Source organism: Triplophysa dalaica, chromosome 2 (genome assembly GCF_015846415.1).
Source record: "Triplophysa dalaica isolate WHDGS20190420 chromosome 2, ASM1584641v1, whole genome shotgun sequence".
In the NCBI taxonomy this organism is placed as follows: Eukaryota; Metazoa; Chordata; class Actinopteri; order Cypriniformes; family Nemacheilidae; genus Triplophysa; species Triplophysa dalaica.
The window spans coordinates 17,127,703-17,154,805 of NC_079543.1; the positions used below are offsets into that span (position 1 = coordinate 17,127,703).

A 27,103-nucleotide genomic window follows, 5' to 3' on the forward strand; every position below is an offset into this window, starting at 1 on the left:
TGTAAATGTCTTGCATAAAAAACTTTTGTGCAAAATTGTGTGTGTGCATCAGATCAATCAAAGTATTCTTTGTAAGGTGTTGTGTAAAACTCTATGCATATGCTAAGTGTTTATGTACAGTCCTTTACTTTGCAAGCTAACTTTAAAGTTGATCTAGTTGCAAATTCTTACCAGTTGTAAACATGCAATTTTGCTAAGCAATTGGTAAACAAACTTCATGAAAACTAATACTATTGAAACAAATAAGAGCCAGCAAGTGCAACTTTAAATATCTGTCATTTGGCTACATGTATTACTCTATGTGCATTTCTGCTGTAGGCAATACGGAAAAAGCAGGACTATAAACTGACTTTTTTTCTTGTAGTCTAAAGATCTACATTAAACAAACAGATTCCTGAGGCATTCTGTGCCACCATTTGCTCATTAACTTTCTGAAGTGAATAGTTTAACAAAAAGCCGTCAATATTTAAATGGAGGGTGTATTTTTATTTTCATCAACATATTTATAACATGCACAATACATTCCAAAAAGCATGTTGATAGATTGTGTTTTAAGGACAGCTTTATAACCTTTAAACATAAATCAAAGTTTAAAACAGTTGCTGAAAATAGGAGATTTGTTAAAGAAAATCTTACATAGTAAGTCATACTAAGTTAATCCACAAAAGATGAAAATAAAAAAACGATCTGCTTTTACATGACGCCAAGGCAACGGAAACTGACGAAACAGGATTCGTTTCCCTTCCCACTACTGGTAAGACATACCCATTTAAATAGCCTACCTTTAATGGGCAAGAGAGTTGTTGAAACACTATTGAAACTGTTAGATAACATTGACATGCGTTGCAATATAGCATTATTCGAAGAACTTCTAAACAAGAATGTAATGTTACTCTCATAAACAAATACTTGGTAGCCTCATAGCCTATAAATAAAAAACATGTTAACATGGTCGTGTCTCAACACCTAACCTACATAATATTTCTTATAGCAGTATAAGTCCGGCAGCATTTGGGAAGCTTTCCTTGCAAAATTCCAAATGTTTTAAAACACAGTCAAAACTGCTTACAGGTTAGTGTTATTACTATTGTGATTAATTATGTATTAATGAATGTCTATGTGTATTCCTAGTGCTACTAAACATCTAGCGAGGGAAAGCACGCTGTTTCCCGGTAGAGATTGATGAGCATCCCCCTCCCCAGAGCTCCTGGTGTTTCTATAGTAATTTCCAGCCAATGATCAGTTGGTGTCCACATCCCCATCCTCCTCACCTCAGCACCAATCAGCCACACACAGCGACAGGAGACACCTCACCTCCAGTCATCGCTTCACGGACAACAGGCACAGCCAGGACGCCATCACAAACGCAAACAATTCTATCTACTTTTCCTTCCGTCAAGAATGTTGTTTTGTGCGTAAAGATGGTGTTTTTGTAGCGATCGCTCGGCGTGTGTTTATTGTGTATTCATCGCAGTAATGTGCTGCTCGAGTGTCTGGATTGTCTGGTAGGTGATGCTCATTCATTTTTTCCTCGCTAAGCGATATTGGCGCATGCTTTCTGAATGTCCACTGTTTTATTATTTATTTCGGAGTGATTAAATCTCATTATGAAATGTGATATGAATGTCTTTGCTGTAAGTGGTGCCACTGCTACTCTCGAGCTCTTTTTGTCTTCTCGTTTATCGGCTATTTCTTAGTCTCTGAACTTTGTTTACCGCGTGAAATTCCACAGTTTGAATTTACATTTGACTCGTGCACGAAGATAACAAGATCGAGTATTAAAAAAATATTTGCATAATGATTGCACAAATGCACATTGTCCACACAGGAAAGCTCGGTGGTTTTGATGTTTGTTATTCTTATGCATACTCTGTGTTTTGCCTTTAATTGGGAAGCAACAAAACTTAATAAAAAACATGTTGGCTTCATTTGAGAACTCAGGACCTGAGATAAATAATTATAGGGTCTTGTTAACACATTTCGAGTATGAATATTTATACAGTAGGCTATGTGTTCCATGTGGAAATGTATGATTAAATTCAAATCCAGGAGTTGACATGTAAGTGCTTTGAATTGCTGTTGTGTTCTTGCAATGTGCTGTGTTTAGGAAGCCAGCGAGAGAGAGTCTAGTGAAAGGTAATGCAAGCAGAGAAAGAAGTGTCTAATGGGCTTTTATCTGTGGCAACAAAATCCAGTCAGACTGGGAGATCGGAAATGTATCTCCCACACACACACACACACACACACACACACTACAGTTGTCAAGGTTTGAGACTCAGCTGGAGGACGTCAGAGAATCTTTGTGTCATTGAATGGTTTCTAGACAATGTTGAATTATCTTCTGAGTATATTAACATTCTGTACTGTTGTGCTATCATTGAAGAATGCCATTCTTAAAAAATACAGGTGTTTATAAAATATATACATTTGTCACATTAAGCTTTGCTGTGCTTTTTCTATCTGATGTGTAAAAATTACTTTATTTAGGTTAACTTTGTCCTAATAATAATATTTTTGACCAGAATACCGCCTGTTCATTTAGATGTTGGACCATGCAACAGGCTACCAAGTTAGATTTTATGAAGGTTAGGTTTATATTAACATTACATACGCATAAAGCAAACATTTCTTATATGTTTTGAAGGCATATTTTATGGATGAGAATGACAACTCCTCCAAAATTGTGACACATTGTATTCATGAAGCGATAATGCAAGGACATAAAGAAAAAAGAGCAATTTTGAGTTGCTAAGCAGCAACTTTGTTGTACTATTATTGAGTCATTTGTCTGAAGATGTGCAGGAAATGCTTGTCACTTTGTTGTGTAATTGTTGTTCTCTTGTTTTAGTGAAGAAAATAAACCAGGATGGTAACGTGTTGTTTCTAACCAGCTTCACCTTGCCAAACAACAACTTACAACCCTGAAATACTCATCGTGACCTCTTGGCATCTTAGCAACAGTCATGTCTAATATTAACAATGCACTTTGCATTGAGACCGGACCGAGCACAGACTTGTCACTCTTGCAAAAGGATAATCTTCAGGATGGTGGATTAAGCCAGCTGTTGGATTACAATGCCGAAATGGAAAGGTACAGGTCTTTCGCGAACTTTTACAAAACCAATGGGGCATTTCCACAGACTGCTAAGATCGCCCGCATAACGACACCAATTTTTCCCAGCGCCAGAATTGGCGTGTCCCCTTGGAACTGTGATAACGGCATGCTCTGGGGAAGGAAATCAGCGGCAATAAACCCTAATAGGACCGGCATGCATAGAAACGACTCCCCAAGGCCGGGGAAACCTGGCGTGCTGCCAGAGACGCTGCAAATGGCAAATAATAATTTCCTCTCTAGCTTATCCCCTGAACACTGCAGACCTTTAGCGGGAGAATGCATGAACAAGCTGAAATGTGGTGCTGCCGAAGCAGAGATAATGAATCTCCCGGAACGTGTTGGAACTTTTTCCGCTATTCCGGCTTTAGGGGGCATCTCATTACCTCCTGGGGTCATCGTCATGACAGCCCTTCACTCCCCCACAGCCTCGGCAGCCGTTACAGACAGTGCGTTTCAAATTGCCAATCTGGCAGACTGCCCACAGAATAATTCCTCTGCATCCAGCGGAAACCCGGCGAAAAAGAAAAGGAAAAGGTGTGGGGTGTGTGCGCCCTGCAGGAGGCTAATCAACTGTGGAGTGTGCAGCAGTTGTCGGAACCGTAAGACGGGCCACCAGATCTGCAAGTTTCGGAAATGCGAGGAGCTAAAAAAGAAGCCCGGCTCATCGCTAGAGGTGAGGCGACGGCTCAGACACCACACTCCCCCCTCCTTCCCTCCCCCCGTGCACTCAAAAGCATTAACCTTTCCTTCTAGTCACGTTTCTAAGCCCTTGAAAATTGTTTCCATGCCCACCCATGCCTGAACATCCCCCCGGCTTCTCAAATCTGCCTACCCGCCTAGCCTAATTGGCAGTAATTAGGGGTGTTTGTGCGGAGCGCAAGCTGAGCTTGGCTCAGACACCCCTAATTGCTGCCAGTCAGGCTGGGGCTGGAACGCATCCGAACAACCCTAGGCTTGGCTCTGCTCCAAGCTGAGCTGGGAAATGGTTTTCAGCAGAGAGCCATCCTTCTCTGCGCCTGGTCATTTTAACCAATTATAGAAACCGTCTCCTGACGAGGCCAGACCATCTCCCCCACAATGAGAGCAATAAGAAAATTCCTGCTGTTTGTCTGGATTCTCTTTCCGATGTCTTTACAAACTCTGAAATGGCAAAACCATTTGCACATCAAACTGATGAAGCGCTAGGGATTTTCAAATTTCTAAAATGAAGGTTCTGTTAAATGTACTGTTTTCAAAGGCTTAGATAACGAGATTTCATATTTTTGCATGTGGCAAAAGTAAAAAAAATCTTTGAAAACACAAATTTGGGTGAGTTTGTATAAGAGTGGACAAATACACGGTATATTTTTGGAATCGCTACATGTAGTCGTGTAAATTAAGGTTCATATGGTAGTAACATCTGTTATGGGTGATGAAGTGGACAGTGCTAAGTCCAGGTGTGAAAACACCAAAGTTACATTCACTATGTGAATCTATCTGTAATGCGATTACAGGTAGTTACTGGAGATGCATTTGAGATACATGTTTTACAAGGCACTTAAAGGCAATCTTTAGATTAAACAACCTTTAAAAAAGACTTATTAACACCAGGGTTTAAAATAAACATTACTTTGTGCTTGATGTTGTAAAAATGAAGTACACATACAGTAAAATGTGTATATAGAGTATGCGCTGTTCTACTTCCTCTTTATTACTTCATTGTGACTAGACAGAAAGTCCAGTTGGTATACATTTTTGGCTTTTCTCTTATCCTTGTTCTATCTAATGTCCTACGTTTAGGATTGTCTGTTTCTTCAATCACAGAATAGAGGAGTTTGGTGTCTCTGGTGCAGAAATGACACTTCTATATGCATGAACATATCTTACACCAATGTTGTTTTGCAGTTCAGTGAGAAGCAATGTTTATTTTGGACCGTAAAATATGTTGTAATGTTATACTGTATTTCAAAAGGTCATAGGAAATATGATTGTTGTGATGCGTGACCTTTTTTAAATGTTTGTTAGGGGTGATTATGGTGGGTATATTTAGGATTTTGTATAGGAAATCCCAATGTCTACTAACACAATCTCACTGGAAATTTTAGTAATTTCACGAGGTGGCTAATTCGTCCGATCATATTTGTACATATAAGTACGGTTTGCTCTCGGCCCAGTCACAGGTAGGTTTAGAGGAGGGCCGTCAGTATTGCTTTCTTCTAATAATCGAACATTTTTGTATGAATTAAATCATATAAATTCATATTAATTAGCCATCAGATGAGGTTGTGTCTACAAATATCAAGTTATTCACAAGTTCACATTTTTCTACAATCCTTGAATAAGGTGACGTTAACATTTGTATTGCTCTCTGTGAAGTGTGGACCACTTTCCTGTGGCTCAGTGGTTAGAGCATGGCAATAGCAATGCCAAGGTCATGGGTTCGATTCCAGGAGATTGCACATAGTCAGAAACAAAAGTATTATATAATGCAATGTAAGTCGCTTTGGATAAAAGCGTCTTCCAAATGCATAAAGGTAAATGTAAATGTAATGGATGATTATCTCTTAATATTCCCCCCTAATACCAGTTAATTAATAAAGATTATATCATATTTAATACACAACAGATCTGCATAGAAATACTGGTGGAATTGGAATGCGGCGGGAATCAGCAGCATCTTAGTGACTGTTTACATGCCCTTCTGTCATGATAAGAAACACACTCTTTCTTACCTTTTGTTTAAAACTACCTTAAACTACCCACTTTTTGGTGTATTTTGATTGATAAAGAGATTTTATTGCTATTTATTATAATTTATATAAAGACTGAAGTGTGAATTATTAGCAGCAAGCCAATATTTCAGGAAATAATGCTATTTTGGGATAATCTTTCCCTTAACAGTGAAAGGCATTTAAACAGATATTTTAGTATACATTTTAAAAACTCAATTTACAGTAGTAGTTATCTAAAGTAGTTTTTGGAGAAACCAGACAAACTTAAATGCAATGCATTTACATTCATGGTGAACTGTCTGTTGCTCTACACAGCATTTGAAGAAATATACATTAAGATGATCTTAGTTAGCTGTAAGGCTGATTAGCATCTTCAACCCACACACAATTTCTTCATTTATATGGAGCCCACACGTATGCTGACCGCGATAGAAGATTCACATGCATTTAAACAACCATCTGCAGGTACACACAGATAAAATGTTCTCAATCCTCCATTTAAATGCATAATTGACTTGCTTCCACCTATAAGACTGCACAGACAAAGACGCATACACAACACACAATCACACTCAGGCTCACACAAGCGCACACGTAGACCCACTGATTGCACCTTTAGCTGCTAACAAAATGATAAATTCCCAGTAAGCAGCTGGATGTGACTGTCAGTGTTTTGCACCTGGGAATCACCCTGAACTAATTATATCTTAAGCGGCGGTGGAAAATGCAAATTAGAATTTTACTTACACCCCTGAAATCGGAGAGCCAATTTAATCTAATACTGCCTTTAATTTAGCGCGCTAATGCAAGACCCTGGAGGATTACCCCGTGTCACTACTCTGCTGTTCTCTGTCTCTCTTTCTCCATCTTTCTCTCTGTCTCTCCCTGACAGCAGAATGGATTAGTCAGGCAGAGTCATCTTATCTTACCTAATGCTTCCCGAACTTGCTTTGGGTCTAGTAATGCTCCAGGTTGGTCAGACTGTTTAAGTGTGGACTCATTTTTGAACTGGTCTGTGTTTTTGTTTGTTTGTTTGTTTGTTTCTTTCTTTCACAAATGCATGTTGTTCAGGATTTAAATATATGTAAAAATTATTGGATACCGTTTTATTTACAGTTACAAGTTGTGTGGATGTGAAAGACATTTTTATGAAGCAATATTTAATTGTTAAGCATATCAAAAGCATGAAAAATGCAGTAAACGTAAATAAAGCAACAATATTTCAGAATTTCTTTATAGTAATGCAAAGCAATTGATAGAATTCCATTACAATACTGAAATTTCCCCCTAGTTCAGGCTTTACTAATATGATGGAAATAACATGCGAATCAAATTTCCCAATTTGAATAAAAATTTGTTTGCGGTGGAAATATCTAAGGAGTTTGAGCGCGAAGCTCGACTTTTTTACAAAGTTAACATGCTGTCTTCTCATGCTAAACATGGTCAACTTGTCAAAAAACTAGTTTTTTTTTAACATATAAAAGCGTTTTGTAAAAAAAATTCTTAGTCCCTTATTGGATAATTCTCCCAGAAAAGCAAGCCCCCGCGGCAGCATGAAGAGCAGGAGAAGGAACACATGTCACTTTCACTTGTGTGCAGGAGAGAGAAAGAGCATTCGTTCGCAAAGCTCAGGTGTTTGTTTCACTGCATTTGGGTGATGAATATTATATAAACGGTGGACATAACGCTGGATTTGGAGGTTGTTTGAAACTGATATATGGAGCCGTTCCAGCGCTAAAAGATGCCAGAGGTTTTGTTGACAATGTGCGTTAGTTCAGCCTACGAACGCGCCGTATGATTTCGGAAACAATCGTAAAGCTGTATCTATCTTTTATAAATGTGATCGAACGAAATACTCTTCGAAGATACAACGTATGCAATACTACTCTATAGGTACTTAAGATTAATATGAGATTGGTGGAAACCCTGTGTGTTTTAACGACACAATAAGGCTTTTAAAAATTAACAAGCAGGTCATAACTGTTGTGTTTTATGTCATAGAAAAACATGAAAGAGGTTTTGCTGACCTCAGACCTTATTTCTGTCAATTTACCAAAATCCATTTAAAAAACTCATAGACTTGGAGCGATGGAACAGGAAGTCCTAATACTTGCTTCCGGGTTTTGCATACAAAAATATGTCATCTCTGCGGCTCCCTATAGCAAGCTAGCTTTGAACCACAAAAGAGGAAAATGTTGCACCTTTTTTCTGCATTCTCTCTGAAGCAACACCTTCATCCAACGTATAGCACAAAGCCAGAGCAGTAACTGCAAAGCGTCATGTTAAGGATAAGGCGTTGGTTGAGAGTGGGACGCAATGGTTTTAAATTACCTCATGTCTCATTCGCCAGTGAGACAAAGCACATAACATTTATACTAATAATGAACAAAATCACAGCCTCATTGAACATGCTGATGATGTGTGATGTCTGTGCTTACAGGGAGTTATGCAAATACACACTGCAGGTTGACAGGCAGGAAGGATATCCTACCATTCCATTCGGACCAAATGCAATGATTGCACAAACGTTTAATGTTCCTGAGATTTTCATCCAGTGAAACAAAAAACGTGTTTGAGAAGTTTTTCCTACCTTAGCTTTAATCCATTAAATTGACAAATGATTAAACAACTAACTAAATAAGTTTACCGTTATTGCACCTAATTAACACAATACATTTACATTCCTAATTCTTGCAAATGTGAAAATGCATGAAGACCATTTTTTTTATTATAGTTCTCTCAAATAGCTATCACATTAAGAAGACTTGGAATGTAGCTCAGAATGGAATGAAATTTAGCTTGTTATTTGCTGAAAATCTTGTACTCTGTTTGAATCTTATAGCCTATGCTAGTCATGTATACACCTTTAATGCATGAATTTATGAGCTTTGGTCAGCATTTGTGTTTTTATTATTTAGAATGTAAAATAGATTTTAACTTCTTTGCACACATTTTTTAGATGTTCGTTTGTGAGGACATTAATCTTTTTATTTTTTGTTTGAAGGGATAAAGGAGCTAACCACTGTGATCCAAAAATAATAATTCTATCATCATTTACTCACATTCTTATTCTCTACAGAACACAAAAGAAGATATTTTGAAGAATGTTGATAACCGAACATTGGTGGTACCATTCACTTTTATTATATACACACAAAACCAATGCAAGTGAATGGGTACCTCCGTTGTTGATTTACCAACATTCTTCTTCTTTTGAGTTCTGCAGAAGATAGAAAAGTCCTACAGGTTTGAAGTGACAAGAGGGTGAGTATATTATGATATAATTAAAATGTTTGGGTGTACTATGCCTTTAATTATTTCAGGTACTGTGGTTTTTTTCTCCAGATCTCCCTTAAGTAAACCCCTTAAGTTTTAATTGTAACATTATTGTCACTAAAGGTTTTTTAACCCAAGGGGTTTCTTGCGACCGGCTGCACGGCTCTGCACAGTGTGCTACAGTGTTGTCACTGAATTTATTGGTTTGGCTACCAATTAAGACTGAAGCATAATCGTACATGCCTGGCCTGTGCCCTTACTCGTGATGCCTGTCGTCTCTCCTGACCTGGCTTGATTTAACATCCTTAGTACACTGTTCGAAGGATCTCATAGTCATTGGCATGGGGAGGGGTGGTGGAGGATGGTCAGTGTGTGAAAGTGCAGGTGCTTGGAACACTAATGTGTGGCACTTTAAAATTTTAACAGGTGACACTGAATAATTGATGGCAGCTCAGGCTGAAAAGTTAAATGGTTCCTCATCATTGCCGTGACCTGTTTGAAATGATGCAAAGAAACTCGTGGCCGATGGTGATGATAAAGGTCAGAGGATAGGGTATTTGACCTGCATTTTCTCCTGCAGTTCAGTCTAGTTAAGGGTGCAGAAACTATACGTCAAAAAATTGACAAAAGAGTTTACAATAATGTTGTCAGATTTTTTCGAAAAATCCAAATAAAAGCTTTGGTTATTGCTTTTTTCGCATAATCAGACATTTTGTACCATTCACATCTTAAAAATTCAAATGAATTAGCCACCTCGTGAAATTGTTATGAATTCCTGTGAGATCAGGTTGGGTTTATTTGATTCAAACCCATGACTGATCTTTTACTAGTGCAGTGACTTGAGCTACAGTTGTGTTCAAAATGATTCAACCCCCACTGAAATTGATTGTTTTGGTCAGTTTGACATTGATTATGATCATTCAGTCATCCTGCTTACAATTAAATCAAAGAGGCACGTGTAGGTCAGACAAATATAACATAACATTTATAATGAAATAACCACAAATGTCTTTTCTGAGCTCACATCATTATCAGTTTTATTCAACCCCCAAGTGACATTTAATCTTAGTACTTAGTACAACATCCTTTTACAGTTATAACAGCTTTTAAACGTGAAGCATAGCTTGACACAAGTGTCTTGCAGCGATCTACGGGTATCTTCGCCCATTCATCATGGGCAAAAGCCTCCAGTTCAGTCACATTCTTAGGCTTGCGCACTGCAACTGCTTTCTTTAAGTCCCACCAGAGGTTCTCAATGGGATTTAAGTCTGGTGACTGCGATGGCCACTTCAAAATGTTCCAGCCTTTAATCTGCAACCATGCTCTAGTGGACTTGGAGGTATGCTTGGGATCATTGTCCTGTTGAAAGGTCCAACGTCTTCCAAGCCTCAGGTTTGTGATGGACTGCATCACATTGTCACCCAATATCTCCTGGTACTGAAGAGAATTCATGGTACCTTGCACACGCTGAAGCTTCCCAGTACCTGCAGAAGCAAAACAGCCCCAAAGCATGATTGACCCCCCGCCATGCTTCACAGTAGGCAAGGTGTTCTTTTCTTCATAGGCCTTGTTCTTCCTCCTCCAAACATAGCGTTGATCCATGGGCCCAAACAGTTCTAATTTTGTTTCATCAGTCCACAGAACACTCTCCCAAAACTTCTGTGGTTTGTCAACATGACTTTTGGCATACTGCAGTCAACTCTTCTTATTCTTTGGGGACAGCAAGGGGGTGCGCCTGGGAGTTCTGGCATGGAGGCCTTCATTACGCAGGGTGCGCCGTATTGTCTGAGCAGAAACTTCAGGATCCACATCTGACAAATCTTTTCTCAGTTCCTCAGCAGTCACACGGGGACTTTTCTCCACTCTACGCTTCAGGTAGCGCACAGCAGTCGAAGTCAGCATCTTCTTTCTGCCACGACCAGGTAGCGTTTCAACAGTGCCCTTTGCCTTGAATTTGCGAATGATGCTTCCTTTGGTGTCTCTTGGTATGTTTAACATCTTTGCAATCTTCTTATAGCCATTGCCCTTCCTGTGAAGAGTAATCACCTGTTCTCTTGTCTTCCTGGACCATTCTCTTGACCTCACCATGTTTGTAACAACACCAGTAAATGTCTAGAAGGAGCTGAGTATCACAGTCATTTTAAAGCTGCCTAATTGGTGCTTATTAGGCTTTATTGCTGCTCTGATATCCACAGGTGTTTTCAATACCTGATTGAAAACACTTCATTGAACCTCTGTTCTTCAGAGTGGTAGTCTTTAAGGGGTTGAATAATTATGTCAATGAAGAATTCACAAAAGAAACATTTACTACTGTATTACAAAACTAATTGATGTAATTTTAGTTGCATATGGTTCTTTAAGAAGTCCTTGTATGATTTCATTCTGAATACAATTACAAGTGTACACTAAATTCCCTAAAACCATTTACAGCATTGGGAGTTGAATAATTTTGAACACAACTGTACATAAACACTAGTTGATCACAGCCAGTGATAATTCAATCTACCCCATAAATGTCTGATGTTGTCCATTGCTGAATGCCGAGTGTAAAGTCCCTTGATCTTTAAGCCTTGTTTATACTCGCGTCTGGCTCTGCACCGTGAGTTTCGTTTTTTTCCCATTTTGTTGTATTCTCTTTTGTCCTATAATTTCTGATTAAGAATACGGTCCTGGCCCTTTTGGGTTCTGTTGAAGCAAAGGATTTGTGGAATGTCTTTTCCATTCACATTTCCACATTTCTTTTGAGTGTGTGATTGTTGTTAGCTGATTGGACATGCTGAAGGGAAAGAAACTAATTGCATACTACTATGAGAGTACTGTGTTGTTTAAATGTGGTTAAATGTGGATAAGTTGCAAACTTTGTAAATTGTCTATTATTTTCCACCAGTCTGTCTGTAGATCAGTATCAGAGATGGCCAATATCACATTGACAGAATGACAGGATAACAAGCACAGTAAAATTTTAGGCATTCACTTAACCCTCATGAGACTTTTTTTCTTGCATTTGCCTGTTTACCTGATTCATATGCATGCCAGACTTAAGGAGCTGTATTAGAATGCAGTCGGCTCGGAGGCAAGAGGAATATTGCTTCTGTCCAAAGCTTTATTCGCTGTCAGTTGGACAGTTTTACTTAATAAAAAGGAACTTACACACTGTTTAATCAAATATTTTGTAACAGTTATTTTGTTAATTTATAATAGATGAGTATTCTCTCTTCCTCAGTGATTCTACTGAGAGAACATAACTTTATATTCTTGAATTTTCATACCTTGTTGTTGTTTTTGGTTCATGCACTGCACCGTTCCATCTCAAGTTTTTCCTGCATGCTGTATGGTGGTTTTGGATGAAGGCGCTTTGTTGAGATATAAATATTAAGTCTAATGAAAAGTACATTTCTGATGCAATTAAGAAAATTAATAGGTGAATCAGTATTCAGATAATAGTAACGCAGTAATGTTCAAGTTGCAAGCTCCTGAGCATGTTTCTAAAATCACCATTTAAACCAATCAGCTTAAAGCCAGGTGTTGATATTTTCATTGGAAATAATTTGATGATATGAAATTGAAACACATGTTTAAAGAAAATTACATTTTGTAAACTAATGTGTATACTAACTTATCCTATCAACCATCTATCCAAAAACAAATAAAAGGTATCTTCTCTCCCAGTGCTCTTCACATCTGGCAGCCCTCCTAAATCTACCTTCTCCTATTAACGGCAAGTTGATGATTTCCCAAGGGAAAATGTAAACTCCGACCGTTTCTCATGTTCAAACTCCACCTCCACACTCCCCACTGCTCATCACACAAAATATATTTTACATTAAGCGTAATTATAGTCCTCCCTCTAACTCTAAGATGTGGTGATATAAAATATGCAAGAACTATACAAGAATCCGGATTATTTTCAAATAAACGTCCTTTTTTGGATGTTTTGTGCAGTGTACAAAAGATAGTGGACACATGCTTACATGTATTAACATTAACATTCTACGATAAGAAGCTAAAACAGGTGTATACTGTAGTTGATTTATTGGCGCTGAAGCATTTTGCACTTTTTTTGCAGTTTGTTAACACATCAAACACATTCTCACTCCCGGCTCATCACATTTTGACGTTAGCTTTTTAACATGCGAGGAACCCCATTGAAATTGTTTTTCGACGTGCAGGGTAATCCGTTGCTTTCCACGAGAAACCATTGCAACAACATGCAGACGTGATGGCCACATACAATTTTACTGTCATTATGAAATTACTTATTATTATTATGGGGTGTAATTTGTAATGATAACATGTGTTGGGGTTTATTTTCAGTTTATCAAAACCCCAAGACATGTCATCGTTGCAAAACTACCCTAACCCTAAGCAATCATGGTGTCGTTCAAAAAATACAAATAAGTGTACTATAGCCAAACGATCGAATAGTACGAGGAACAGATGTGAAAGCGAACACCATCCACTGTACATTTCAGGTCTGGTGAACAGACGTTCAAAAACTGCCGCCAAGAAGTCTTACATCAGTTTCTTTTGTTCAAATAACATTGGCTTTCGTGTCTCTTGTGTTTGTTTGTAATACTTTTATATTGTTTTTGGCATGTGCAATAAATACTTGTGACTGCAAGTTTATTTGCTGAACGGTTGAAAAGTGGTTAAGTTTAGGGTGGAGGTGGGGTTAGGTGCTCCAGGTAAAATAATAATTATGAAACCAATTATATTTTAGCAAATGCAGCCATTAAACACTGTAGCGAACAACCTAAAGCAAAGGAATACCCCGCACGTCAAAAAACGATGCCAAAGGATTACCCTGCACGTTAAAATGCGACACAGGGGGCGCTGACCGAACGAGTTGGCACATCAAGCACCTGATTTTAACCCATTCATGACCTGGATTAGGTCATATTTCTCCACTAAATGACCAAGTAGGACAGTGATCAGAGGTCAATTGTTTGTTTCTTTTGCATTATGCTAAATAAATATAGTTTTTTGTCACTTATTGTTACCTAATGCAACTAACAAATACAACCTATAAGTGTTACCCGAATAATAAATGTATTTACATTTTATCCAAAGCGACTTACAAATGAGGTAAACAATGGAAGCTATCAGTACAACATAAGGACAACAAAAAGCATAAGTGCAATAAAACTGGTCTTACCAAGCCTAGCACAGTATTCAGAGCTACGTTAGGTTGTTATTGTTGTTTTTTATAGAAAGAGTAGAAGAGTAGATTTGTTGAGCTCTTGTTTTATGAATAACATCATGTGACGATGACAACATAACTTACAATAGTTCACCCCCCAAAAAATGTTCTTCAATGTGAAAGGAAATGTTTTAAAGAATGGTCACATTGCTATTTATATACAATAAAAATGACCAACGGCTGTTAAAATCGTAAAAGCATCATAAAATATGTGATTGTACGCTGTGGATGGCAGCTTTGCCGCTCACAAATATGTTACCGTTTGGCACAGGTGGTGAACTTTGAGAGCGTTTTGATATTTCTACAATAGTACAGACTTTTTTTAAAATCAATGTAAGAAAACTGTCATTTCACACAGTCAGGGGCTTCACAGACAGTGGGTTAGTAGTTTAATTACCTTAAAATATTAGCGCTCCCCGGGAAGCTGTCCATGCTCCCACACATATGCTGGCGAATCTGTTTAGAGAGGAAGGGCGGTCAGCTAGTGTTTTGCATTTCAATTTAACATTTCAGAGAACAGGCAATCTGTTTGGATCGCTTAGCCTTCGCACCAGTACACCCACATGGCTCATCGCTATGCTGCACTCACTCGCTCTCCTGAGCCGACGCCAGTGACTGACGTCCCGCTGCCATTCTTTAAAGGCCTGCAGGCCGCCACGGGGAGGGAATCTTTCCACAAAATGTCCCCTGAGAGCCCTTAGAAAGCACCCTGCCGCCACAGTCTTCCTCTCAATCTTTTACCTTTTCTTTCCTGTACACTTTGTTCTTATATCTTTCTGTCTCCTTCCAAAAAAGATTTTTTTTCACACTCTTTATCTTCTTGATGTAGATCAACATTCAACGATGACGTCAATCCCATTTCTCTCTTTCTGTGTTGCCTCTCCTCACTGTTGTTTATTGAGTTGCGCCATGTGTGAGCGATGATGACATCTAAAAATGCTCGTACAGACGGCTGTGTTTACACGTCATATCGAATACGGCAGAATAGTGAGCAGCTTGAATTTATAAAAAAGATGTTTTCTTTAATAAGCACCTTTTAAATTTTGACTGGTTTTCTCATTAAATCTACTGCTAGTATTGCAGATCGACTGTTTTATCCTTAGCTTTTTCCATTTGCCATGGCAAATATGGAGAATGATTAGGAAGTTAGTAGATAGGATAAGTGTTGGGAGTAACCAATTACAAAAGTAACAATATTACAGTAATATATTAGTTCTTGTAAAAAGTGTTTTAATGGAAACCATCAAAATGTCTGTAATGGTTTCTATTGTTTTTTTTCAACAGGGTAATCATTCTTCTGTGGGGTATTTTGATTAGCGATGTGCACAAATGTTTTAATATTCTATCAGCAATAATAAATATATTCATATTTTTGTAATTTTTTGATAATATTAAAAAATTCTATTCGAATATTAACATTTTCATTCATTTGGCCTTAGCGTAAGATCGATACCTTTTTCCATACCTAAAAGCCTGTATTTTCCCCCTATGAAGTTAAAATAGTCGTCGCCTTCAAGTTTCACCAGAGTAAAATCAGCCCATATGGTCTGTGTACCTTCTGGTCATTTAATTTAGTTTCAGAAAGGTAATTAAAAAAAAAAAAATCCAACAAAAATCCAATTGACGAAACGGCATAACTGGAAACGCCCACAAAAAGTCATAGACTGGGTCGGCATAATTATGAACGCCCACAAAACTCTGTTGCATTTAACGCGTTTAGACCTTGTAGGTGCTTGAGCCCCCTGTAATGATAACGATTGGTTTTTGCTTTGTGCGGTGTCGAAAACTTGCTATGTGGTGTTCTGAATCTCTAACAAATTACTAAAAAACGCCAGATCGGACGTTTTATATACAGCAATAAAAAACAGACCAGTATTGTGAATAAGGGTTTTTCAAGTTAAGTGGGGAAAGGCACAACACCGGCCTGTTTTTTATCGCTATATATAAACTTCAGATCTGGGTTTCTTTAAGTATCTTTTTAGAGATTCAGAACACCAAATAGCAACTTTCCGACACCGCACCAAGCAAAACCCAATCGTAATCATTACTGGTGGCTAAGATCAAAAACCTAACAAGGTCTACACACTTTAAATCCAACAGAGTTTTGTGGGCGTTAGCAAACCAAGTCTATGATGTTTTTGTGGGCACTCAGTTATGCCGTTTAGTAAATTGGAAAGTGAGGCATTTTTCTGTTTTTAATGGATTTTCTTTTTCTGTAAATGACAGAAGAAACGGAAAATTGACTCGTTTTTTCACCACTTGGTTCTGGATTATTAGTAGAAATTAAAAACAAGGGTCCTTTTTCGTTTATTAAATGACCTTTCTAAAACGAAATTTGCATGACCAGATGGTACACGGACCCTATATGCTTGTTTTTCTTATCAAGAACATGTAAAATAAAAATAAACAATATAAACATTTATCACAATATACATTGCATTTTGTTTGTTTTGTTTCGTATGTTCTGTTTTGTATGTTCTATTATTTCAAATATTTGAATAAGAAATTATTGAAAAATTCCCATCCCTAATTTTGATAAAAGTAACTCAAAAAGTAATGCAAAAGTAGTGTAATACATAACAATTCAGAGACAGTAATATTATAATATACAGTAACTAATTACTTTTAAATGACAGTAACTAGTAATATATAATTTATTACATTTTGGAACTTGTCCAACACTGGATAGGATTGAGAATAAACTAGACTTGAATTTGTGTCAATACCATGACCTCAATGTCAATTTGCACTCTGAAACTATTCATTATCACTCTTCCTGGTTTTTATAACTATTTCTTGTTATTACTAAAAATTAAACTAATATTTTTCGTATGTATGTTTTAACAGTACTACCTCAGCATTAATACAATTTTGTGACGCCTTTTGTGAAACAACATACCATTCTCTGTTGTGCTTCTGTATGAGTTCTCATTGACAATGAAGTGAACATTAATTTGATTACTCAATCTGTGTTCATGTTTAAAGTAAATATAAAGAGTTTGGCTTCATAATGAATCCTGTATGGCTGTTTTTGTGCTAAAGTTTTATTGCAAGATTTTTCAAAGAAAATGGAGAGATTGTGTCCCATGGCCTCTGGATTAGCTTTTTTATCCTACCTGACATTTTTTATGGATATACAGTAGCATGTCTTTTTTACCCACATTTCTCTTTCATTCTGCTCTCTCTCTCTCTAAATATTGTACTACAATATTTTAGTATTTTAATACCACAACATTTTATTTAGTATCTAATATACATGTGTTATGCATTCTGCGTCTTAAGTTTCTTGAAATTTAACGGTTAATTCAAAGCTCAGCATGAGATCCTTTTCCATATGTGGTTTTCATGCAGGCAGTGCATGCTTTAAAGTAGAATGATCATCTTTATTCTTAATAATTCATTCTGTTTGCCTAGAAATATTGTGATGTAAGGCAAAAGCAATCATCTACAGAATGTGAAAGATTTAGATGAGCGCTGTGTTTGTAACAGCCTTGGACTGGCCCTTTTATATGCTGCTCAAGCTTCTGGTATATTGGCAACCAACTCTGAGATGAGATCTTCTCCTGTGAATGTTAGTGATGGATTGCTGTACCTTCCAGGTTTCAGCTCGGCAACGCCCCAATATTTCTGCCGAATAGAGTGACAGGCAATATATAACACATCAGTTAGGGCTGACTGCACCAGAGAAACTTTATTTTTGTCTGTCTGGAGAAGAGCCCTTAATTTTGGCTGCCCCCCTAGCCTTAACTCCGTTCTGCCTCTTTTTCTGTCAACCTATTGTCTTTGTTTCTTTCCTACAGTCTTTTCTTCCTTTAAGATTGGCAAATTTGTAAGGATTTGTTTGTCATTAATTGCTAAATAATTTGTGGTTGTGTTTGTCAGACAACATTGTGACCAGCAGCATAAATCACATTTTTAATGGTTAATGTCAATTACAGAGCAGCAATGTGAGTTTATCTTATATAAATAATATAGGTTCACCGATATATCGGCCAATAATCAATATCGGTCAATAATAGCTTAAAAAATGATATGATATAAAAAACATGTTATAGATTACAAATAGACAAAAATATTATACTGCTATTTGTATTGTGTGCATGCAACTTGGCATACATACATTATATATTTTGTCTTTATTACAGTATATGCATCATCATGTGTTCATTCATTTTGCTGCATATTATGTTTCATCCTAGTTTTGTGTATTTTTGTCATTCACACTTCTGTGTTACCAGTCTACCTACTTATTATTATAAAAAAAAATTATATTATTATCACATTCTGCTGTTTCCCTTTTTGTTAAAAAGGAATAGTTCACAAAAAAGGAAATTCTGTCATCATTTACTTACCCTCAAGATGTTCCAAACCTGCATAAAAGTCTTTGTTTTGCTGACAGAATCTTTATTTTTTTAGTTTAAAAAAATTTGCACAATAATTAATAATTTGATTAATGTGTCTGGTCAATATCCTAGTCCATGAGTTCAGTTTGAGATTTTGGTTTGAGCTGTGAATGCACGTAAAATGTTTACGTGTTTAGTGGCTAAAGCAGTCTGAAGACACAAGCTATTCTTGTGTGGAGAGGAAAAGCCAAAGAGAACGAGAAAATGTGAAGGATTATTTATTTATTTCTGAAAGAAGCTGTCAGAATTGCCTGCAAAGGATTGCAGCGTGAATGGTGGCCTGGTTCCTAGTCCATACGTTAATAAATAATGGATATGTCAGGGCAACGTATGGGCTGTGCGTTATAATGAGCGTTCTGGAGCACATCAGCACACTGCCTGGACTGGTATTCATCTCTTGAAGAGACGGGGGTCTCAGCCACTGTCACTGAATCCCTAAATCCCCCCCCCCAATTCCCCATTCTTCTCTCCGGCAGCCTTGCATCTTAAACTTGACTCCCATTTTTTACACCAACAGAAAACTTTGTCACAAGCAGAGGAAATACCAGCACCAAAAATATTTTAAAAAGTGTCAACTGATGACACAAGGACAGTTGTTGATGCTGCTGTAAACTAAGAAAAAATATATCTCCCTCAAACAAACTATAAAAGCTATCTTTGTGCCATTTCGGCAATTTATTTTTGGCTACAATAGTAGTACTGGAGGTCACTGAACCTGTTGGCGTGTCTTTAATGTACATCAGCGAGCATGTTTCACATGTTAAACTAATCTACGTTGACGGCGCTGTGCTGATTGAATTTGAGTTTCTGCAGTGCCTGCTATTATCATCCTCGTGGTCTTGAGTGGTTTATCTGTGGCCTTCACGAATCCCTGCATCAGGGTTGCTGGGGGTGGGGGACAAAGAATGGGATTGGTTGAGATTCTGTATGTGTGTGAGGCAGAGTCTGCCTGACTATATGCGCATATTTTTGTGAAACAGGGTGTGCGTGTTTCTAAGCGTATATACGTCTACTATACGTGTCTGTGTTTTTTACCATTTGATTAGGGCTCGTTAATGAATCAGCACTCTTCCTCCCTCATCTTTTTCTCTTTTTCACTCTCTCTCACTTCAATCAGAGTAGGACATACCCAGCCCCTGTCATTAACGGCACCTGCCATCCCCAATCAGTGTCAATGGCTTTTAGGACCCCCACTTCATTCAGCCAGCCTGATTCCGTCTATGACGTGTCTTCCTTTGTAAGAAGGAAACAAGATTGTCGCCTTTACTCTGTGCATCTCAAACAGATGAATGCATTCATACTGGTGATGGCGAACATGTTACTGTAAGTGGGGCTCAGGATATGCAATTTTTGCCTATAATGCTTAATGATCAATAAAATAGTCACAAAATTATTATAAACACACAATAGAATAAAAGGGTAAATTGCTATGTTTCTCTATCAAATATTTATTCTGGTCATTATTAATACATAATAAAATAATTGTTTATGGAATATTGATTTATTTTATTATATTGTATTTATAATAATGGTATCAACGGCAATAAGCTATTCAACATTACACAAGCCGTTTATATTTGCCTACTGTAGTTTTGCATTGTGATTGACAGGATGCTCCTCCCATTCTTGCATTAAGAGCTCCATTACGTTCAGTAGACATGATAGACTTTAATAAAAGTGAACACTGTACATATTGTGCATCGGTCATGCAGTCTGTGTATGTCTGAGACAGGCTGATATTTATGTCCTTGTGAACATTTACTTTGTGTCATTTGATTGCAGATGAGACCTCAAAGTTACTTGCATATCCCCGCCGTAACACTATCCCCTTCCGTCTCTTGTTCCCCCCCCTTCTCTCTGGGTGGTTTGATGGAGTGATTTTGATGGAGTGCGCAGGCGGGAGAGAGCCGTCGTCGAGCTGTGCTAATTGAGCTCTCTTTGTGCCTGGTCACAGCAGTGAGGCGAGGAGAGCCGACTGGAAGTGAATTTGAGCAGCACTCAGGAAGCCTCGACCAGATCGATAGTGCGAGACTTAACAAATCGCAGACATGCCGGCCACGCACGTCAGGGTCATTACTGTCTATAGCAAACCACATTTGCACTAGGGACTGATCAATGCCGAAATATATGGATCTAGAGAAACATTCTTCTCCTATTTCTGTTTTCTAGGAAGGTAAAGGAGATGCTTTTTATCTAAAGTTTCTTACAATTTAAGGGATACATTTTATCCGTTTGTGTGTTTCCTGGGAATCAAACCCATGAGATGGTGTTGGCAGGGAGATGTTATTCGAACTGAGCTACAGGATAAGCTGTATATCAGTAATAGGGAGTGATTGAGATGTGTGCAGGAATGGTGGACAATGCCGCACAATCCTTTGTATAGGTCACTGTGATGCTACCTCAGTAGATTATGCTATGGGAAACCTGCCAGGTGCGATGATGGCTTAATGAAGTCTGTAGAGAACATAGAACTTCCTACTAATGCTCTCATTGTTTACATTTAGGCATTTGGCAGACTTTTTTAACCCAATCGACTAACAGTGCGCGTTCAAAGTATAAATCTTTATCAGTATTTGTGTTATTTGGGAATCAAGCCCATGGCCCTTGCGTTGCTTACGCACTGTCATCCCAACTGAGCTCCAGGAACACTGCATTATTGATGCCCTAAACACAACTGAAGCTTTACACTTACAGTTAACCGAGACTTTGCATCAGGTTTTAGGCTGGTCTCAAGCCCATTGTCTGTCGAGCTCTCAAGCCTCTGCTGAACGTTAGGGTCAGCCTGGATCCTGGGGAAATGGAGAGTAAGCAAACACCAAACTTTTTTTTGAAACTCTCCCTCCTCCCATCAAAAGTACTGTTTCTCCAAGAGTTATCCAAAACAAGTTTATGTCTTAGCCATGAAGTCAGTGTAACGGTTCTCTTTGTCAATGTTTTGTCAATGGTATCATTGGATGCTTTTTGAAGCCGGTGCCTCCTTCTGATCAGCCAGTGTATTCTTGAATTAAGTTGGATGAAGCAAAGAGCATCCCCCAAGTGGAAGCTGCTTTCAGCTTTTCTGCCCTCTAGACTGTGCCATGTCCAGTTCATTGTCTGCTACAGTATGTCTTGAATGCAAATCTACAAAAGATGCAATCTGTCACTGATGACAGAAGGGTTTTAAACCAATTTATCACCATGTGTATCAACATTCTTGAGGAGCCTATTCACAAATGGTTCTCGGATCTGGGTTCTCTCCTGAACAAAGTGCCTTTAGAAATTTCAACACAGGGCTTAGATTGACTGCAGAGATACAAAAGTTTTGGGCCCATGTTTGGTTTTTTTAATAATTGTTATTTTAATAATGATTATTCTGCTGTAGTTTATCAATGTATTTCATACAATTTATAAAGAGGTTGTATTTTTGTAGGTAGCATGTGTTTGTGATCTGGTACACAAAGCTCGGTCTGGATCCAGTCCACTGCAAACTTCTTTTAGTGCTGATTCTGTACTTTTACAAGAGTGCATTGGTACTGGAACTGTTTTTATCTTTATTATGCAATCTTTTGTTAACAATGGATTAAAATTCCTGATGCCCCGATGTCAGTCCCCTGTTTTATCTCATGGTCGTAAAAACGAGACATGTGTTGTCAGTACTGCATTCTGCTTGCATGAATGCATCACTTACCTGTAATATAAAAATACCATAAATTACACTGTTATGCTATTATTTTATGAACAGATATTACCTGGACATATCTGTTAAGGCCTGTTCAATTTAGCAGTACATTCGAATTAGGCAGTCAAGAGTTTAATCAAAATAATGAGTCTTCAAGTTTCTCATAGAGTAGATATAAAGAACATTGATTAAATATCCCTGAGACCCCAATAGGGATGAGCGGTGTACATGATGGATAGACGGATGGATAAATGAATTCCTCATTGTCACTTTTAATTGCAAACATTTTTAAAGGTTTGAACACCATTGTCTTTCTTTACCTCAATGCAGATTCAAATGAACCAGTTTATCAGCAATGATTTGTATATTTGTAGTTAGAAGGTGCATGCATGGCTGCTGCATTGCTATTGTTGGCATGGCAATGCTACTTACAGTTTAGGAGTACTGTTCGGCAGTACTCTTCTCAGTTTTCTGAATTTACCTGCTTTTAAGCACTAGTAAGTAAAGGAAAAGTTCACCCAAATATAAACATTTTCATGCCAGATGTTTTACCAAATACATAGATATTAATGGTCCAGTGTCTGAAATTGAGCAGCATCTAGTACGGCAAGACCCCTTCTCTTCGAAGCACTATGGAGGCTGACACAGAACTCAGATGTCCTCACTTTTTCAGCTCTTTGCCAACGGAGATAAAGAATTTACGAAACATGTTCTGTAGATCAGTTTGTCAGTTTAGGTCTACTGTAGAAACAACTTGATAAATTCCTTTCAAGGAGACCCGTGGTGTATGTAGATAGAAACAGCTTATTCTAAGGTAATAAAAACAATAAAACCACAAAATAAGCTCTTCATTCTGTAAGATCTTTATACACCTCTGAACACATTGTTATGTATATTATATTGCATTTCTGTTAATAGATCCTCCAAAAAATGACACATGGGACCATTAAAATAACTTCATGTTATCATTTCTGGGACTCAAATCGCTATTCTATGCACTTCTGTCTTGACAGAAGAACTGTGGATCTATCCAGAACTGAAAGAGTTGTAAACAGACTAGATTCACAACAACAGAAGAACATCAGGATCTCTCATTTGAGATTCCTCACAGGTCCTATAGCAACATCTATGTGAAGTGCTGCATAAGGCATGACTATTTTTATTAAAATACTGTTAGAATGCCTACAGCTGTGGCAGATTCTTTCAAAATTCTTGAACAGAATGTTTGAAGAATTGAGAATTAATCTGAGCGGACGTAGCAATTAACTGTAAATCTTTCTGAACTCTATCGTCTTCTGATTTCTTATATTTACAGCAGACTTTATTTATTAGATTACACCCCCCCCCAACTTCCTAAAGATCTCCATTATTTAAGGCATGATATTATTAAAAAAGGCCAGTATATTGCTTCATTTTAATCAATTGAATTGTGCTAAATCACTATATTGTTTTAATTCTCAACTGAATATTTAAAAACATTTGTACAAAATATTTGCAGATGTGTGTTAATCCTATCAGCCTTGAAAGCAGAGAAAACACATTTTAGGTGTATAATCACATTTTTGTGACCAAATGATAATGCTCCATCGTAAACACATTATTGAAGAAATCATCAAAAAATACATTTGAAATGTTAAAAGCCTATGGAAAGCTGGTAGTCAACTTATTTTAGCTCTGCCACATATACCTGGACATAAAGATTGAGCTACTACTAAAATAAGTATAGTGGTATAATTGCTTTAATATGAATAGTGAAACACACAAACATACTAGTGAATAATACCAATGCATTTAGTTTATCTAAAAAAGGAATTGCTTAGTTCTAATCATGTTCTTTTCTTTTTTCTCCAGAGAACACCAGTTAACAACGGGGAAGCATTTCGATGGTTCTTTTAGCGCTCTGGTTCAAGTGACCTCTTAGGTAGTGATGTCACAGACTTACCACAAAAGGAACTTGCAGGGCTTTAGGAACCCAGAACCAAACCTGACTGTGGATGACAGAGGACGAAAGATAACGGGACATGCAAAATGCAAATATAAAAAACTGTACTTTCATTCCTTGTGTAATTATTATTGTACATTTTGTACATTTTTCAGTGTCTGTCAATGTGTTTTAGTGTTATGGCTGTGGTTCCAGCCGTTCTTATGTGAAGGATCAAGTCGACAATCATTACAAACAGGAGTAAATGTCAACACAGGCCAACAAGATTATAAATATCAAACTTTTTAGATCTGGAGCAATAATCATAACGGTAATTGTTCTCTGCCATCATATTCCAGCATTATATGGAATGAGCTTAAAAATACCTCTTTTGACCTGAACCGACAATTTCGAGAGGACATGTTGGTGTCCTCTGTAATTATAGTGATGTTTTGTAATTGACATACTGTGTACAGACAGTAAAGAAAAGAAAAGCCAGGAGATTTCTTTCTTTACAGCTGTGTTGATTTTGTGTGGCATATTGCAGTGCAGGGCACGTCTGGTTGCCATAGAGCACTTTTAAAAGTCTGGTAATGTTGAGAGAAGATGGTTTAAGATTTTTATTTAGTCTCTCAAAGTTTGATTGTGTTCTGTTTAGTTTTGTTCGAAACTGCTTAAAAGCTGCCTAATGGTAGGTTAAGGAACCAGTAAAGAACATTTGTGGCATCACAGAAAAATTAGCAATTTGCATTTTGAATGCACACAATGCAGTATACAACACATTCCAAAATGAATAATCAAATAAGTTGGTCCATTGTCTTTACCCTAATGTTGCATGTGTATATGTGTTTTTGTTTTAAAGAAATTAAGAATTTGTATATTGTTGTTGTGATGCTTTTATGTGTTAAAATAATAAAGGAACACAAAACATTTTGAAAATTTGATTTGATTAGCTGGCAGTAACTTTTATAATATGTATTTATATCATTTCTATTTCTGCTTTTTAGCAACCATATATTTATATTTTCCTATATTTCTCATCTCTCTGTAATTGTAATGCAAACCTTTACAAGGTAGAAATACATAAAACATCAAGTCATTGTCTGCCCCAGCTATAGTACTTTATGCAAAAATGCCACATGGAGAAAAAGAGTTACTCCCAGAGGCGTCACGCTCTAAAAAGAGACTAAAATCCCATACATGCATGGAAAGGGTGTGTCGTAGGGTTTGGATAGAGAGGGTTGATGGGTTGACGGTTGTTTTGGTAAATCAAGCTTTTTTTATTCTGAGGATAGAGTCATTTTTAAAGGTATGGAAAATAGAATAAAGGGGCAAAACCAAGCACAGTTTATTATAAATGTAGTATAATAGTACTTCTCTTAAATGCAGTGCATGCATGAATAAATGCAGTATTCAAATGCACCCAATTAATAGTTTGTATGTAATGCTATTTGGATTCTGAATACAGTACATACAGCTAAGGCCAAAGGCCCGGGAAACATTTATGTATTGAAAACACGAAACATTTAAGCAACTGGCAGAACAAGGTCTGAGAGGGAATATAGCTGGCAGCAGCCCTATCTGTGCCAAATCCCCCTACTGGTGTTCACAAGGTAAACAGGGCCATCAAAAACGTTGAATGCTGAGATTAAACAACATCAGAGAGAGCAGTAACCCATCCTTGCTCCTAAATTCATTCACAAACCTACATTTGGAGAAGTGGGTTTCCTGAAATCATGCTTCCTATATTGCATAAAACCAAAGCTATGCATTTTGTGCTCATGTGTTTTGTATAGAATGTGATAACCAGCATACCAAACATTTCCTGTTGCCTATTTCTGCTCAAAACGTTACAGATGCACGTTCTAATGTTGTTGAGTTATACTGGATATGCATGTTGTTGTTTTTATTGTTGATGATATCACCCTAAAGCAGTATTTTTTATTTATTTACAGTGTATATCCAATAATGGAAATGTATGGCAAACCCTATTCTATAGTGAATAACACAAAACACTAAAATAGATATCTCCAATGATGCCGACTGTAAGTCTGAAGGGAAGCTCCTGCAGGCATTGCCACCCCAGGGATGGTGAGTCAAGTAATCCCTCAGGGAATCTGCAGGGAATGCCAGCGCCGTGCCATGCTTTTCTGTCCAAAGAATGCTGACAATTCCTTGGCAGAAACATACTCTTCTTCAACTCCTAAAGCTTCAGGGAAGATTTATCTCTTTTTGTTACTGTGATAAAGTGATGACTTGCATGATTGCTTTTTTATACCATTTTATTCAGATTAACCTGTTTGGTCATTTGTCTGAAATTAGTAGTCACAATGAGTAAAATTATAATATTACTATAAACGTAAACCATCTGTCCAGATTCTGTTTACATGAATTTTTAGGGTAAATTGCAAATGCAAAACTTTATTCTCAGGAAATTTAAAGGTGACAGAAGCGTAAAGTGAGAAAACAAGGCAGCAAAAGAAAGAGTGAGATGGAGTGCAAACCTGGAGCGTGCCATTCATTTTAATATTTTTATCCTGTCTTCGTTTTTTGGCGGCACACATATTGATGTTGGGAGACCAGGGTGTGAGTGTGTGTCAGAATCATTTCCTGATGGAGGTGACAAAGTGGAAGTGATCAGTAGAGCTCTGATCCAGCGTGACAGCCTGAGCTGTGCCACTCTTGGTGCTCACAAGCAGGTAGAGCTAAGAGCAGGATTAAAAATAGTGAGGACGGTCAGAGAGGCTTAACATGTTCATAAGGACAGTATAAGACCAAATATTTAACATTTGTTTATCAGAAAAATCTCTAAGAAAAAT

The 27,103-nt window shown here is 37.5% G+C and overlaps 1 protein-coding gene across 1 annotated transcript; it reads left to right on the forward strand.

Moving 5' to 3' along the window:
- The first annotated feature begins 1,271 nt into the window (after positions 1-1,271).
- cxxc4 (CXXC finger 4) lies at positions 1,272-25,108 on the forward strand. Its single transcript, XM_056764326.1, has 3 exons — positions 1,272-1,505; positions 2,849-3,788; positions 24,215-25,108. Exons 2-3 carry the CDS (start codon positions 2,964-2,966, stop codon positions 24,257-24,259), a joined length of 870 nt encoding a protein of 289 aa, XP_056620304.1. The 5' UTR covers positions 1,272-1,505; positions 2,849-2,963; the 3' UTR covers positions 24,260-25,108.
- Positions 25,109-27,103: the final 1,995 nt, after the last annotated feature.